Below are 17,514 nucleotides of genomic sequence, written 5' to 3'. Positions count from 1 at the left end.
GACTACAATTACCATGAGGACCTGCTCTGGCTCATGGTAATTGTAGTCCATGGACCACTGGAGAGCCACAGTTTGGCCACCCCTGGGCAGTAGGGGGGAGGGCTGCAGGAGTTCCCCAACCCCAAGCCGGCAACCTGACACCCTCCCCCTCCCCGGTGGTGGAGGGCAGGGGGGGGCAAGATTGGCAAAACTGCAGTCCAAAATATGTGGACTCCTCCACTCAGCCCCCTGGGGAAAAATGATGCCCAGGATTGGCAGAAGTGTCAGTGAGCCACAATGGGCTGCAATGGAGAGGGGGTAATGGGGGGGAGGGGTCTGCTCAAGAATTCATAATTTTTAGTCCCACCTCCTGTGGCATGATGGTTTTATTTTCTAAAAAAATAAATAAATTACAGAACAACCTTCTCCTGTTCTGAGTCATGATCTCTTACGATGGTTATTACATTTTTTAACGTCCCCGACGTAGAAAAAGGAGGAAATAAGATTAAGACCCCTTTAGAGTTCCCATCCGGGCGCTCAACGGGGCATCAGGACAGCACCCAACCCAGGAACCCCCCTTATCACGCAAGTCAAGTACGTGTTCCCCTGTGCACGAGCAAACGGTTCCTTAAGGGCCCTTCCGTTCTCATGTATACGGCAAAGAGGACTTGCAGAATTTTTTCCCCTTGTACGCTCCACCGACTGGGTCCCTGGGCTAGGCCAAGCACACAGGATAGCAGAAGGAGCAGCTAGAGGCATTTAAAGGGTGACACTCTGCCATTCACGTGGGGAGGGAGATGTTAGAGCCTTTTGTGAGTTTGTGGACAGAGCCACCCAGCAGCCCTCTCTTGTGACCTAATGTGGTTCTCTCTCCCCCTGCCCCGTCCCACTGCTAAAACTGAGCTGCTGATTAGGATTTGAGATATATTTTTTTCTCCCCACCTCCCATTTACTTTTGCAGCTGTCCGCGGGACTTTAAAACCAACACAGACGCAGCTGGCTGTAAAAGTCTGCACAGCTGGCTGCAAAGGTCTTTCTCAGGTGTGCTAATGGCAGAGTGCCTGAATCCCGAATCACGGTCCAGGGGGGGAAGGCTCCACAAAGATTGCCCCATTATTTCATCTGCACCCCACCCAAAAAAGTATTTTGGACTGACAGAGACTTTGCAAGTGACGCGCATCGGTCAGCACCGGCCTCTCCTGGGCAGCACGCAAAACAGGTTTGCATCTCCAGAAATAGCAACTGGGTGGGACCAACAGTTTGGACTTGCAAGATCAGCCTTCTGCAGGCCCCTCCACTGGGAAGCCAAGGTGAGGATACAACTGAACAGAGCTGTGAGTGTCACAAAGGCCTTAAGCCTTCCCTCTCAAAACCATTGGTACAAAAGGGGGGGGGGGGAATCCTAAATGAACTCAGAAGGATGAATCTAGCAGGGAGATCCAGGGCTACCTATGGTGTACTCTGTTGGCTGAATTTCTGGAGCAGCAGTTTTGAGATGCAGAGAGAAAACAGCCATGAGGTATATTTTGACAGTTCGCAAGTTTCAAGTCACGGTCGACCAAGGTTTAAGGTAAAAACAGAAAGGTCTGCTGGGCCCCACCTCACTATCCACCTGCCCTCATCTCCTACCCACAGAATGGGACCCTTGGACAAAAACGTCCCCCCCCCACTCAAACCCCAAAGCCCACCTTCGGTTTGTGCCAAGACTTCTGTTGTGAAATGGTTACGAGCACTGGATTTGTTCCTTTAAAAAAAAGAAGAAAAAAAAGAGGAAAATTTAAAAAGACGCACCAGTGCCAGGATGGGCAAAGAAACAGAGAGGAAGGGAATCAGAAGTTCAACTCACACAAAAAAGATACAAAACAAAGAGACAGAAATTTCAAGGCTGGCCACCAGTTAAGGATGCAGGCGGGGTGGGAGAGAGCATCCCGATGCAGGCCCCAAACCGCCCCAAGTGCATGGAACCAAGCGTTTGTTTTTTCACACAGTCACTCTTCTCAGTCTTGGAGACAAATGTTCAGTGGAGGACATTCTCTCGCGCGAGTTACGGGCATGCGCCGTCTCTTGATTCAATCCCAGCCGTTATCCTTGATCATGTGAGCTAATTCAATGATGTATTTGCCTTCTTTATACTTTTGACTGCTTTCAAACGCATGTTCCTAAAAATACACATATAAAACAAGAATTAAGATGGAAGCATTACGAAAGGGATGGAGCGCTGCGGAACTCAATGCCGCAAGATGTGGACTTGGTGGCCGGCTTAGGGGGCTTAACCAGGCCTGTGCACGGAGCACGGGTTCATTGGTGGATAAATGGAACCTCCTCATTCAAGCGCAGTGTACCCCTGAATATCAGTTGCTCATCGACAGCTGAGGTCCGCATGGAAATATAACAGTTTCTGAACTTTGAAGAATTGGAATGTACATGAAAGCTTGTACTTTGAATAAAACTTTGTTGAGCTTAAAGGTGCCTTGGGACTCACAAAAAGATACAAAGCAAAATGAGTGAAATTTTGTTTTCATGAACTCTGCATGAGTAGTGACAGGCGCCAACTGCTCACGAGGGAAGGAAAAGGAACTCTGTACATGCCTAAATATATATTTTATTATACAGAATTTCACCTTTTCATTTTTAATGATGTGATTCGATTTCCTTAGAAATAATTTGTGACCGATTTAGGCCAAATCTGCACAGAGTCCATTCTCAGGCAAGGTACCATGAGTGCCAGCTGGATGTAGTTGTCAGGCTGGTGAGCCAGGCTTGATTCCCCGCTCCCCCACATGCAGCCAACTGGGTGACCTTGGGCTCGCCCAAGCACTGATAAAGCTGTTCTGACTGAGCAGTGATATCAGGGCTCTCTCAGCCTCTCCGACCTCACAGGGTGTCTGTTGTGGGGAGAGGAAAGGGAAGGCGAATGTAAGCCGCTTTGAGACTCCTTCGGGTAGTGAAAAGTGGCATATAAGAACCAACTCTTCTTCTTCTTCTGCAGTAATCTCAGAGCTCTCTCAGCCTCTCCTCCCTCACAGGGTGTCTGTGGTAGGGAGAAGACATAATAGAGTGGACACAGAAGAATAAAGCAGGAATCAGAACTACAATCTCTCTCTCTCTCTCTCTTTGCAGAACAGAAATACACGTACCCTACAGTCCCTTTTTGAAAAAACTGTGCATCGCAACAGAAAAGAAACTCACTTTTGTTCTGAACTGCCTGTATTTCAGAAACATAATCCTATTGTTTAAAGAACTGAAAGCTTTCGTGTGCATTGCCCATGTGAACTTCCCATTCTGCAACGGGATCAAATTCATGGATCTATTCCAAGAGATCAAGTGAGCTCTCGGTTCCCCCCCTTCTCACCAGTCAGCCAACCCAGCACCTGGCTTAGCAGAAGCAGAGGGTAAACCTGAGCAAATACATTCACCCAGCCCCAAGGGTGCTTCAGAAATAATAATAATCTTAAATTTATATCTTTCCCTTCCACATTGCTCAGGGCAGGTAACAATATTTAAAACATACAGAGTTAAAAATCTAAAACAATTTCCCTAATGCCCCCTGCTAAAATTTCCCAGACAGGGATTTTTGTAAGGAGCCGGTTTTGCAATTTAGGTGTCCAGATGATCAAGCAAGTTCATCGTTTTACTCTGAACATCTGTCTTGAACACCTTTCATAACCTTCTCAGGGTTGGATGACAATGTTTGTCCCACCAGTCAGAAAAGCTTTAAAACAGTTGCAAATATCATTAAAGGGGCAGCCAGTCATTCCTAAGAGATGCCTGTCTGTTTTTCTCTATTAATTAGGAAACAAAGACCTAACTGCAAGAGGTAATTCCATGCCAAATAACCAGGGTTGGTTACCCTTTTTAAACTGATCAAAAGGATTTGTTTGCCTTTAAAAGGCCAAAAGGCCTTGAGCAGGGGTAGTCAAACTGCGGCCCTCCAGATGTCCATGGACTACAATTCCCAGGAGCCCCTGCCAGCAGTCGCTGGCAGGGGCTCCTGGGAATTGTAGTCCATGGACATCTGGAGAGCCGCAGTTTGACTACCCCTGGCCTTGAGCATTGGGTATGGAAGAGAAGAACTTGAACAGTCCCTCAGGGCCTGCAAAAGGGAGCTCCTCCACCAGGCATTCGGTTGAGGTCGACCTGTACCATCCTCCTGAGCCCCCTCCTAAGGCACCCACTGCAGTTCCGCCCAACCCACTGGGCTATTAGTATGAGTTACTTTAATGTTTAATTTTTCTACGGTTCCATGTTGCTTGTTGTTTCACTTCATTCATTATTGTTAATCTAAGCTATCTGTATTGTTTCTGTTCTGTTTCATGTAAACCGCCCTGAGCCTTCGGGGAGGGCAGTATACAAATATAATAAACAAACAAATAACTAACTAAGAAGAGCAGTTTTTTTATACCCTGCTTTTTACTATCCAAAGGAATTTCAAAGCGGCTCACAATCACCTTCCTTTCCTCTCCCCTGTGGGGTAGGTGGGACTGAGAAACTCTGAGAGAACCGTGGCTGGCTCAAGGTTACCTAGCTGGCTGCATGTGGAGGATCTAACCCAGTTCTCCAGAACATAGGCCGCTGCTCTTAACCCTTACACTACGCTGGCACGGAAGCTTTCGGCCCTGTGCCGATGCTTCTCTGTAAAACAGGCAGGCAAATGGGTCACGGTGTGGTTAGAATGGAAGCTGGGCTTTTCCAGCCAGGGGTTTGTGAAACCCTGGGAGAGTTTCTTGAATGGGCGGGAGTGTATTAATGATTATTATTTTTTTAATTGTTAAACGTTTATCAGGTGATATGACCATATATGTTCATGTTGAACCACCCCTTCCCAAAATGGCCAAAGATGGGCCTGGGAAGGGGAGAGGTCCCAGGTAGGCACGTACGCAGCTCTGCTTCCCAGCCATATTCTGCATGATTGTGACACTTCTGCATCTAGGTTTGAGGAATGTTTCAGGGGTTTCTCAATGGTCAAAAAGTTGAGAATGGCTGATTTAAGTTGTGGCTCTAGATCAGGGGTAGTCAAACTGCGGCCCTCCAGATGTCCATGGACTACAAGTCCCAGGAGCCCCTGCCAGCAATTGCTGGCAGGGGCTCCTGGGAATTGTAGTCCATGGACATCTGGAGGGCCGCAGTTTGACTACCCCTGTTCTAGATGGTCTGCTAAAGCGTGGGGGAGGGGGGATTAGATCGTCCAATGCGGAGTACGTGGATGAAGTGTTGGACTGAGGACCTGGGAGATCCCACCCATGCATTTGGCTGCTGAGCAAAGCAAACGGAGGACAACTGTTTTTCACTTCTTTGCAAGATCCCAGAAATGTGTTCAAAGAACAGGACCAGCTAATGAATTATCTGACACTTTGATTGATGTCTTGCTCCTCCAAACACTGCAGGGAGATGCATGTGCTTCTCACATCTGACCATCACAACAAGCCTCTGAGGTAGGCTAGGCTGAGGGGGAGGGGCTAGCTATCCTGCTTAAGATCACCTAGTGAGCTTTACGGCCTAATGGGGATTTGAATCCCCATCTCCCTGGTCTTCACTTCCACTAAGTGCAGTGTCTTAGCCAGTTCATCCACTTGGACAAGGACAGAAAAATGGGATCTGACTGCAGCCCCTTCTCAGCCCCCTCCCCCCCCCAAAAAAAAAAGGATCAGGGTAAAAGTTGTCCCAGAGTGAAGAGCAAGAAAAGCAAGAAAAATGTGGATACTCACGTATTTCCAGCCCAACGTCGTTTTGCAGTTTTCACAGTAAATGTCGGCGACCGCATGTAGACCTGTTAGCAGAACCCGTTCCTCTGCAGGGCCACAACCCACATTAACTCTGTAGATAAATGGGGGGAAAGGGGGACAGAGAAGAGAGAAACAACTTAGTTCCAAAGGGACATTTGTGGATCGGGAAAAAGTGCAGAAGCCAAATGTTAAAGTACCTTCCCTATGAGGAGAAACTAAAGAGCCTGGGGCTTTTTAGATGGTTAAAAAGGACGAGGATGAGAGGAGGGGGGGGGGGGACAAAATGAGAGCCTGTAAAAATGAGGCCCGACATGGCAAAACTGGAAATGATTTCTTAAAATGAGGGCCTAAACCAGTAGGGCAGCAACTGATAGGTAAGCTGAAGGACGTTCTTCGCCCGAAAAACAAATTACCCAGTAGAATAAACGTCCACAATGTGGGGTGATGGGACTTTAAAAGAGGATTAGACAAAGGAAAAGTCTACTGATAAATGACCATGGGCCACAATGGCTATATGGACCCTCCTAGCTGAGAGGCCAAGACTTGTACATTCAAGAGATGACTTTGGCCACCACAAACTACTTGCAGATCTTCCAGGGGAAGACCTAAGCACTGTGGGAGTGAGGACTTTTTAAATCTGACCCAGTGGGGAAATCACGCTTCCAGATCTCAATCCCCTGCCAATCTCTATGCTGCACTTGTCAGAAACTATTCTTGCATTTTTATCAAAGTTCATCTGACAAAACTTGCCTGATGTGCCACTAATGGGAAAGTTAGCTTGGTGTTGTAGGCTGAACACTAGAGCACATCTTCATATTGCAAATACTACATGACACGCTGACCTTTTTTGCAAGCTGGGGTTACTCCTGATTTCCCTGGGAGTCGATCCATAAGCATTGGAATCATTTTGGGCTGGGTTCTTAGGCACACGTGCCCTGCCTGTGCAGGCCAGTAGCCAATCAACAGGACAGATGGAAAACAGGTGGGGCGTGGATTGGGTTGTGGGTAGGGATGCATGCTTCGGTGTAGGAGGCAAGTGTTACCACACGGAGAGGAGGGGCGGCGCACCAGCCAGTGGCAGCATGCAACCTGTGTGTGGCTGCCAGCTGGCGCGCCGTTGCTGCCCCTCTTCTCCGCACCGTGGCAAAGCCTTGGGCTTTGGTGATTGCCGAGGTGGCTGAACCGAGCCGAAGCGCAAATCCCTAGTTGTGGGTTTTAACTGTAGGATGTTTAAAATCTGATCAGGAATGTTTTAATTAAGTTGGAAGCCACCCCCAGCCCACTTGTGGAGAGGGGCAGTCTATAAATATAATAACATAATATTTTTTACAGTTGTGGAGTCAGTTTATTTTCTTCTGCATGTGGCTTTAAATAATGATGATTTTCAAAGGTGGATCTAGTTGTCATTATCTTTTTAAAAATAGGTCCAAAATAACAATACAGTGCTGTAGTGTTGTAATGATAGTTCACGGAGATTCTTGGAATTCCCAGCTTTTGTTTTAAAAAATGACTCTAGACCCTTCCTTGGTGGAGATATGCCTTTTCCCTTATGGCTCTGCAACATAAGAAGTTAGAGTCAGAGAAGATAATTAAATTATAATTACAACACTACAGTATTATATCAATATTTTAGGGCAGGGGTAGTCAACCTGTGGTCCTCCAGATGTCCATGGACTACAATTCCCATGAGCCCTTGCCAGCAAAACCCCTGTTTTAGGGCATTTGGAGAAAACATGAAATCACCATCTTGGAGGGTGGGGGTGGTCCAATCATTGAAAAGTGATTTGAAGGTTGTACAGGAATTGATGGAACAAAGAAAACAAACATTACAGACAAAGAAAAAGATAACTCAAAACCAGCGTTCAGAAAAAGATCAGGGTAAAAGGTCTCTTTAGAGACGGAGGGGGGGGGGGAGAAATGGAAGCACAAAAAACTCACACAGGAATCAGTGGATAAACCAAAGAAGTATGGGACCAGAACCGGAGGAAAGAACTAACAAGGAAAAGCCCACTGAGTTTTTATAGCAAACACAGCAGATGCTAGTATAGATTCTTAAATATAAGAATCAGGGTACTTAGGGACACTATGTGTGCCAGGTTTTTGTCTTTCTGGATAAAATCAGCTCGAAACATTGGTGAGATAATAAGTATGGATCAATGGAAGAGATTATGAGCTGAAATTTACCAACTGTCAAATGCTAAAAGAAAACTGGTATAAAATATTTTAGAGGGTATATTGCTCATCAAGATACAGAAAGAATCACTAAGAGTTATAATGGCAAATGTTGGAAATGTCAGAATATAAATGCATTGTTTTATCATATGTGGTGGACCTGCCAGAAAGAGAGGAAACACTGGATTATGATTCATGGTGAGATGCAAATGATGTTGAAAGTTAAATGTGTGCTGGATCCAAAATATATGTTATTAAATATGGTACCAGATAATATTAAAACGTATCATGTTATATGGTAACAGCTACTAGGATCCTTTAAGATGGAAAAAAGGAATTCTTACCAGACATTACGGACTGGTTAAATAAACTCATGGGAATATGGGACAATGGCAAAACTTACATATTTGAAGCAAAATAAATCAACACTGAAATTCAAAATGGAGTCCTGTATTAGTTTATACCGAACAGTAAAAAATGACATGAAAAGGGGAAGGGGAGATTTTAGACTGTATATGCTAACTTTGGGGGAAATGCAAATTCCGGAAAAACTGAAGTAGGTGGTGTGTGATATTAAGGTAATGCAAAAGAACAAGATAAGCCATGCTTAATCCTTTTTTTTTAAATGCTTATCCTTTTTAAAAAATGTCTTAATAATTTTGATTACCCATGATTATTGACAGCAAATGCCAGTGATTTGAACACCTGGAAGCTATGCTCCAGTGCTACTTATGGGGTTAGGAACAGCATCGTGTCTTATGTATTCTGTTGTCATGTTTCTCTCCAGGGTATTCCCAGGGCTTGCATGTGTAAGAAAAGGGCACCAGGACAGGAGAATCTGAGCTCTCATCTTAAAAAAAAATCAAATTTCTAATCTATAAGTAAAAATAATTATTGTTGACACTTGAAAGCAAGTGGGCAACAGTCAGCAAAGTCAGCGGAGAAACTATGCAGGATTTCCATTGCATTGGGGAGACGGTAAGTTTCAGGATCCCACAATGGCTACTTACCCGTCTCCCTATCAAGCAGAAATTAAACTATTCTGCACAATATTTGTAAAATGAGTTTTACTTTGCAAGATTGATCCGGGTTGTAGAATACAGTATTTCCTGTCACGTCAAGTAACTTTCGCCCAGAACTGCATTGGCTTGGAAGGAAGGAGGAAAGGCAGGAAATACACAATCCTGTATCCTTGGCAACAGAAAAACTACAGTGACGTTTCACTAAAAAAAACCCAAAAAACCAAAAAAAAACAAAACAAACACTCACACTGAATTGAAGAGGTACGCCCGCCCTTGGCTTCCTTGGAAAGACTGCAAGGCAAGCAAAAAAAAAATAAAAATAAAAAAATCAATACGGCTGGAACCATAGAAAACCTCCTGGCCCTAAAAGACTCAACACCGTCCCCAGATATTGCAGGCCACGGCTTGGGCAGAGCAGACAGCAGAATTGTGGGAAACCCCAAGCAAGGTCCATGCACTGGACCCAGAAGCAGTGGGCCAGGCACCCTACGAATCCTTCCCCCCCCCCCTTGATCTCCTCGCTCAGTGCAAAATGAGGCTGGTACTGCTGCCGGGTGGCCGGTGGACAGCGGGTCCTTTGCCTGCCAAGGAAGGCAGGAAACACTCCACCTTGCTACCATTTGAAGCCAGCCCCAAAGGGAATAATTCTGGAAAGCAAGGCCCTCGGTCAGTAGATGAAGGAATGCACCATGGAGAATGTCAGGAGAAAGCGGAAACAGAGGAGGCCAAGATCTGGGCGGGGTGCAAGGAGGAAACCAAGGAGGAGGGCTAACTGTGCTCTGGAAGAGGAGAGAGGCTGTTCAGCTATACTGGGCAGCTGCGCTGGAAGAAAAATCGGGCAGGTTTTTTTTTCAGATTTCTTGGAAGACACCTCACCCGTAACGCACACCTTCCAGGTTTCCTGACCCTTTTGCACAGAACTTGTTCAGAAAATAAACTCAGGTGTCTCCCAAAAGGCTGGGGTGCCATCTTCCTGCAAAGTAGGCACACCTGCATCCCCAGTTGCCAAACACATCCTAGGGACCCAGTCTGGGAAGCAGCTAACCCCGCCCCACACAAACCCCCACTTCTAAGGGCTACTGTTCCTGATGTGCAAATCATACTCAGACGGAAGAGAGGAGAAGAACATACCCAGCCCTCCTCCCTCCTTCCCCCCTCTGATGCTTAAAAAAGAAAAAAAAGCATTTGGTTTGCATTAGAGTTCTGGCGGGGAAACTTTCCATGTCATGCACAGGGTTCTGAAAGGCCCACCCACTCTTTGAGAAATACGTTGAAAGATGATGGGAAACATCAGCTCCCTGGCCTGGCAAACCTGCCCTCCCTCCTCTTTCTCCAAGCAGCCCAAGGAATGGAGGAAGATCAGCTTCGAATTTTCCCATCCAAAAGCCTAAGAATGTTTCTCCGCCGCTAATGGGAAGGAATCCACTGCGGCCCTTCCGAAAGAATGGCTGCTTTGACTCCCGGACTCAAACAGACCGGCGTTATAAACCCAGGTATGCAATAAATCCACAGACTCCCTGGTCCACAAGCAACAAAATGTACTTGGCCTGTGCCTGCCTACATTCACCAAGAGCGGTCTTCAATCTTGATTAGGTCCTTTAACGCCAAGCACGGGTTCCCAAGTGCAGGCTGGGAAATTCATGGGGATCCGGTGGTGGACGCCTGGGGAAAGGGGGGGGGGGTTTGGAGAGGAGAAAGACTTAAAGAGTCCACCCTCCCAAGGGAACTTCTCCAGGGAAATTAACCTCTGCAGTCAGGAGGGCAGTTATAATTCCGGAAGACCTCCAGGCCTCAACCTGGAGGCTGGCAGACCTATCTGACCAGCAGCATGGAACCCAATGAGCCAGGTCAGGACCAATGGTCAACTTTGGGCAACATGACAACCCGGGTCCTGGCTTCTTAGACAGACTGTCTCTCTGGTCCCTTTTGGAGATTAGCCATCCTGCCTTGCAGGAAACTAGAAAGAGACTCACAACTGCAGGCTGGAGTTTGAGCGTGGGTTACCCTGCCTCTTCCTGCTCCCGAATGGGGGGGGGAGGGGAGGGGGGCATTTGGCCCAGTTCACCTCATCTACCCTGGATTTGTGCTCCTGCACGGGAGACAAGGCAGTGAAGTTCTCAGTGCGGAAACTGTCTCAGTCACCCTGCTGGAGGAGGAAAGGGAGTACAAGTCGCAGCTAACCTATGGCAACCCTACAAGGGCTTGTCAAGCCAAAAGACAAACAGAGGTGATTTGCCACTGCCAGACTCTGTGCCAGGACTCTGCTTAGTTTCTGAGACTAATTGAGTGAGCCTGGACTGTCTAGGCCAGAGATGGACAAGTAATATTCTCTAATTTTCTTTATCGGGGACCACCCCTTTGGTGATTGCTGCAGGTCAACCCAGCTTAGCTCCCGAGTCCTGACAACAACTGGCTAACTCAGCCATCCTGGTCAGGGCTTCACTCTACCTTAAGTCTACACCCATCAATTAGGATTGCCAGGTGGCCCGGTGACCAGTGAGGATGGGGGATAGGGTTGCCAGATCCAGGCTGGGAAGCTCCTGGAGATTTGGGGCTGGAGACTGGAGGGGACTAGGTTCTCCATGGGTACTGTGCCATAGAGTCCTCTCTCCGAAGCATCCATTTTCTTCAATTAGACTACAGTCTGTGGGCCATCGTTTTGTTCTCCATATCTGTTGGCATTCTGTTGGCTTGAAATAGCTCTACTCCTGGCCATTTGTTCTTCTTTAGGGCAGCTTTCACTTCAGTTTCAAAAACCGCAGGTTTTTCTTCAAAATATTTTTCTTTGAAGGAATCTGTCATCCTTTCATCTCTTCTGCATAGTTATTCAGTCTGTTGTTCCCATATTTTCTTTATTTTGTCCTGTGAAACAGAAGTCTTTTTTGTTCTCGTGCTATTTCTATCACACCTTTTACTTTTGATTCTTGTCTACCTTAAGCAATATTAAGAGTTTGATCAGTCAGCCATCAAGGAAGGTTTTTCATTTCTTTTGGCTACAAGAACAGTCTTTGCGCATACTTCTTTGGTAATACCCCTACTTTCCACCCGTAATACTTCCAGACATTTTTCAGGAATGTTGTTTTGATTGTATTGCATTTTCTTTAGCTTTATTCTAATTTTCAATATTAACAATTCAAAAAGTTTGTACCACAACTGGCTCCTGGTCTTGTTTCAGCAGAGAGGCTAGAGCTTCTCCATCTTCTGCTTCTGATTATATAATCTGTTTTATTTCTGCATTGGCCATCTGATGATGTCCACGCATACCATGAACTGTTTGGTTGCTTGAAACATGTGTTTGCAATGAACACACTGTTTTCTTCACACAATTCTATGAGTCACACAGCATTGGCTCATAATATTCTATCTTTAATCCTTTCAGAAACTGATCTTCATGAAATAGCAACCTCCCCCCCACACACACACACACACACACACAATAGGTTCACAAAAGCAGCAGAAACCAGGTTACCAACAGACACAGAAAAGGCTTTTCAATACTTGAGGAACTCAACTCTTTCAGAAAAAAAACTCTCTGAAAATGGCCTGATGAGATTTTAAAAATGTTGAGAGTGAATTAAGGTAGGGCTGGTACAATTGCATTTTTTAACTTTAAATCATTGTTTAGGATGTTTTCTTTTAGGTTCTACTTCATTGTTTTAGCTACCCAACAGTCTTCAGCTTTGAAATGAACAAATTATGCCCAGAGTAAGTTGCAAAACAAGAGGAATAGCATTAGCAACAATTATTTTGGGGGATGCACAGAATTATCTTACATCATGTTTGTAGACAGCATCAATTAAAAGGTTTATTAAAATCCTGTGTTGGCCTATGTAATTCATTACTGATTTATGAAACGTATTTTAATTAATGCCACTTTTGATAACAGCATCGATATAACATAGCCACATCATATAAACTCTGAGAGTTGAACTTCAGTGATATCTGCGTTTCCTGCTTTCGGAAAGCCTGGTGTAATGGTTAAGAGCGGCAGATTATGGAAAATGGGGAGGGGGGCCCCGATTCCCCACCCCTCCTCCATGGGAAGCCTGGTGCATGACCTCAGGCCAGTCCCAGTATATTCACAACTCTCAGGCCCACTGATCTCATAAGGTGCCAGTCGTGGGGAGAGGAAGGGAAGGAAATTGTATACTGCTTTGAAACTCCTCACAGTAGAGAAAAGTGGGATATAAAAACCAACCTCTTCCTCCTTTTACAAGAAGCACTGAAACCGAATCGGAGTAGGAACAACATGTACGCTAATACCGAATTGATTACTATGAGGTAGGCCAATATTCTGCTAACTATAGGGTTATCAGATCATAGTAAAGCTTATATTTACATTCATTGACTGTTTATTGGATGGGAAATACAGGGTTTTCCTTTGAACCCGGAAAACAACAAATATATCTCAACAGACAGTGAGAGCTGCACCCTGCAGGAAATGGACGTTCAAAGGGGGTAATCAATTACCATTCACCACTGTGAATTAATGGTTGATACACTGCTTTCATTTAGTCAATCAGGTTTTAATCTCCATGTGGCTGTTCCAAGCAATGCCCCCTCACAGCAGGGGGGGCCAAGTGACCACACAGTAGGACAGAGACAGAGCTTTGAAAGCATCTTAAAGGAACTTGCTGCCCTCTCCATAAATAAAAATCTTGCTGCCTGGAGATTCCGACTCACCAGAGAAGCGTCACAGAAGGTGGGCTGAGGCTGATGGTGCATGTTTTGACCAGGGATGCCAGCCTCCGGGGGGGACCTGGAGATCCCCTGGAATTGCAGCCCTTCTTCAGACTAGAGAGATCAGTTCTGGTGAAGGAAACGGCTGCTTTGGAGGACTCTCTGGAATTGTACCCCACTGAGGTCTCTCTCCTCCCTAGGGTCTAGCCTAAAAACTTTCTAGTCTAGAGAGAAGAGGAGGTTGAGAGGGGACATGGTGGCTCTCTTGAAGTATCTGAAAAGTTGTCACTTGGGAGGAGGGCAGGGAGCAGTTCCTGTTGGCAGCAGAGGATAGGTTTAAACCAGGGGTCGCCAACCCCCGAGCTGCGGACTGGTACCGGACCGCGAAATCCTCGGTACCAGGCCGTGGGGTGGAGGGAAGCACCTCCTTCCCCCCCTCAGCACGGCGCTCGCTGCTTTGGGAGCGAGTGCCGCACTGACGGGGGAAGAGAGGGAGGCGCAAATGCGCTGGCGCAGCAGCTCCGTCCTTGCGTGTTTGTGCGGCAGCTCCACACATGTGCGTTTGTGCCTGCCGGTGCGCAGGAGCCTGGTCGTCCCTCTCCCCCCCTTCCCGCGGGCCAGTCCCCAGCCCGAAAAAGGTTGGGGGCCACTGGTTTAAACTACACGTTGAATGGGTTTAAACTTCAGGCTAGATATCAGGGGGGATATTTCACATTCAGAGTCGTTCAGCAGTGGAATTGGCCTCTAAGGAGGTGGGGAGCTCCCCCTCACTGGCGGTCTTCAAGTAGCGTCTGGACAGATACTTGTCCGGGATGCTTTAGGCTGATCCTGCACTGAGCAGGGGGCTGGACTAGATGGCCTATATGGCCATTTCCACTCTAGGATTATATGAGTCTAGTTCAGCAGTGGAATGGGCTGCCTAAAGAGGTGGGGAGCTCCCCTTCACTGGCGGTCTTCAAGCAGCAGCTGGATACACACTTTTCTTGGATGCTTTAGGATGCTCTGGGCTGATCCTGCGTTGAGCAGGGGGTTGGACTAGATGGCCTGTATGGCCCCTTCCAGCTCTATGATTCTAAATCCTTATCCTGGATTCCTAAGGCTGATCCTGCATTGAGCAGCAGGGTGGGACTAGATGGCCTGTATGGCCCCTTCTAACTCTATGGATCTAGCCACCCTAACCCCCTCATCCCCCCCCCCCCCCGCCAGTGACCAGGTGAACTTGACAACCCTAGCTTTGAGAGAGGCAAGGTTTTAGCCGGGGTCTTCCTGGCTCACTGCCTGAATCACAACACTATGTCCACGCAGGAAAGCAGACAGCATTGGTCACACACACACAGGGTCGGTAGTGAATGAATTGTCCAACTGCTGACCCCAACATCTTTTAGCAAACATGTCTTCTCTGAATGTTTGTCTGTCATGCTCAGAAAGGCCAGAAGCCCTGAGTAGGAAAAAAGCCTTTCACAAACAAGAGACTCGTCTAATGCAAACGGTGAGGAAATCACTCAGTGATTCTGTCTCTTAACCCGGCAGCCGGCTTAAAAAAAAAATCCTTTGATTAGCCCCCGAGAGGGACCCAATTACCATAGAAACGCTGAACAGATTTCAGATCTGAAAGGTCAAGGCCCAGGAGCTGTAGATTCCGCACCCCCCCCCCACATCGATGGAATGATTCAGATCTATTTTTAATCAGCGTTCACAGTCCCTTCTCTCCCCAGCCCACCTCTGTCTGCTCTCCATCAAATGCTTGAAATTTCCCCCCCCCCATAAAAAACAACAACACCCCAACAACACCTGGGCATAAAATACTTCTCATATGTGCAGCCTTTCTGGGAAAGGAGAGAAGGTGGCGTTATTTTAAGGTTGGTTACAGCAAAAGGAAGAGAGGAGGGGAAACACTGGGGGGGGGGGGGAAGAGAAATGCTTGTGAAGTTAAAAATACATGACCTCCCCTGCAGAAAGAAGTTTTGGCTAGGTGCTCTGCTGGACCCAAAGGCAATACAAATCAATAAAGTGGCCAGTCCCTCCCTGCCCTCCAATGATCACAAAACCAACACCACTGAACATTTTTAGAACCAAAAAGCATCCATCGATTCGGCAAGCGACAGACAATAAATGTATCATCATCTTTGGGAGGCAGTTTGTGGCTTTAGAAGAAGAAGAAGAGTTGGTTCTTATATGCCGCTTTTCCCTACCAGAAGGAGGCTCAAAGCGGCTTACAGTCGCCTTCCCTTTCCTCTCCCCACAACAGACACCCTGTGGGGTGGGTGAGGCTGAGAGAGCCCTGATATCACTGCTCGGTCAGAACAGCTTTATCAGTGCCGTGGCGAGCCCAAGGTTACCCAGCTGGCTGCATGTGGGAGAGTGCAGAATCGAACCTGGCATGCCAGATTAGAAGTCCGCACTCCTAACCACTACACCAAACTGGCTTTACCTCTCTCGGGTCCATGCTATCAATCTACCCGACTCCTTGAATTCTGCACGCATCCATTTCTGTGGCTCAGTTCAGTTTCCCCTTTCTCGAGAGGCAACCGAACTCCGGATCTCTTTGCCACAGAAATATGATCTTGGGATAATCAAGGAGTCCTCGAGCTTTTTGAACCCATGGCTACCTTTGGAATTCTGGGCACAACTGCAAAATGGCTGCCACGGAAGGCGGAGCCAAACACGCAAAGGAAGCCAGCCCAACTGTAGCAGGGAAGAGGGATAATTTAAAAAATACAGTGAGAAAAGGGGGTGAGACTTAATAAGACCAACACTGTGGTGGCAGCTCCGACTGGAAAAACGTGATTAGGACCAGAATGGTCAAGCAGATCTCCAGTGGCTAATCAAAAGAGTTGCTGGCAGGAGAACCACATATCCTCATCAACTTCCTAAAAAGACATGGCAAAGGCCAGGAAAAGTATTGTTGAGCACCACTTGAGGCCTTGGGGACCAAGTTGGGGACCCCTGGAATATGCTTAACCTAGCTCATAGAACTGCTGCAAATAAGACTGGGAAGAAAAGGATTTGAAGGTGCAGCATCACGACACGCGTTCACCTTGGGGTGACACAGAAGGGAGAGGATAATTTGCCCTGAGTCCCAAATCCCTATGAGGCAGCGTTACGTTCACAAGACTCTGGTCTCAGTCCTCCCTGGCCTTTGCAGAAGCCACTTTTAACCCCTGGCCTCCTTCCCCTCTTAGCCACACCCCTTCTTCATAACCCGTTTCCAGTCCTGCCTCCCACTCGCGCCTGTTCGCCCTCTTTTTGCCTCTGGAACAAATTCAAGTCTGTTCCAGCTGATCTTCCGGCTCTCCTCTGGTACAGATGGCCTCACAGCCGGCTTCTGCAGCTTCATTGTCTGGCCCTGATACTTCCAGTTTTTTCTGGAAGCTATCAAGACAAAGGCTCACCCTTGCTCTCCTGGCTGTGCCTTGCTGCTGCTCAGCTCCTGGCACGGCAAGCTGCCCTCAAGCCCTGACATCTCCTGTCTGCTGCGGCTGCAGCTGTTTCTGGGATTGCTGGGCTGCCTCCCTGCCACGGCTGTTCTCTGGGCCATGGGGCTGCCCAGTCCACCCAGAGGGTCATCATCCAGGGTCCTGAGGGATTTAGGTTCCAGTTGCCAGGCAGCCTTGAAACTCAGATATCAGAATCTTTGGAAAAGGTAACGATTACTTTAGAGAAATGAGGTCATCTTGCCATCAATTTGCACCAGCCCTAGCTGCCACTCTGTGCGGGCCAGGAACATGGAGTGTGCCCAACACGTTCGAGATTAATTTTCGTGAGTTTCCTCAATTGACCTTCCCGTGAATTTGTCTAATCCTCTCTTAAACCGTCCAGGGCAGTGCAGCTCCTGCACTTTGTGGCAATGAATTTCTCAAGATACGCCTCTGTACGGAGGTACTTCCAAAATAAGAACACGCTGTCTCCTGTTGATGTGGACAAACCACCTGAAGTAG

At 47.1% G+C, this 17,514-nt stretch overlaps 1 protein-coding gene across 2 annotated transcripts in view; it reads right to left on the bottom strand.

Annotated features, from left to right (window-relative positions):
• Nucleotides 1-382: 382 nt before the first annotated feature.
• The window catches only part of YPEL2 (yippee like 2), a 57,541-nt gene continuing 40,409 nt past the window's right edge, over nt 383-17,514 (bottom strand). For both annotated transcript variants that reach the window (XM_077311092.1, XM_077311093.1), the window contains exons 3-5: nt 9,144-9,187; nt 5,685-5,793; nt 383-2,138 (exon numbers count right to left, since the gene is read on the bottom strand). In XM_077311092.1, coding sequence (XP_077167207.1) covers nt 2,049-2,138; nt 5,685-5,793; nt 9,144-9,187 — 243 coding nt within the window. In that variant the 3' untranslated portion in view covers nt 383-2,048. The remainder of the gene's footprint in view (nt 2,139-5,684; nt 5,794-9,143; nt 9,188-17,514) is intronic.

Source organism: Paroedura picta, chromosome 15 (assembly GCF_049243985.1).
Source record: "Paroedura picta isolate Pp20150507F chromosome 15, Ppicta_v3.0, whole genome shotgun sequence".
In the NCBI taxonomy this organism is placed as follows: Eukaryota; Metazoa; Chordata; class Lepidosauria; order Squamata; family Gekkonidae; genus Paroedura; species Paroedura picta.
Note: the sequence above shows the minus strand (reverse complement) of the source record. Positions and strands in the feature narration are given on the sequence as shown.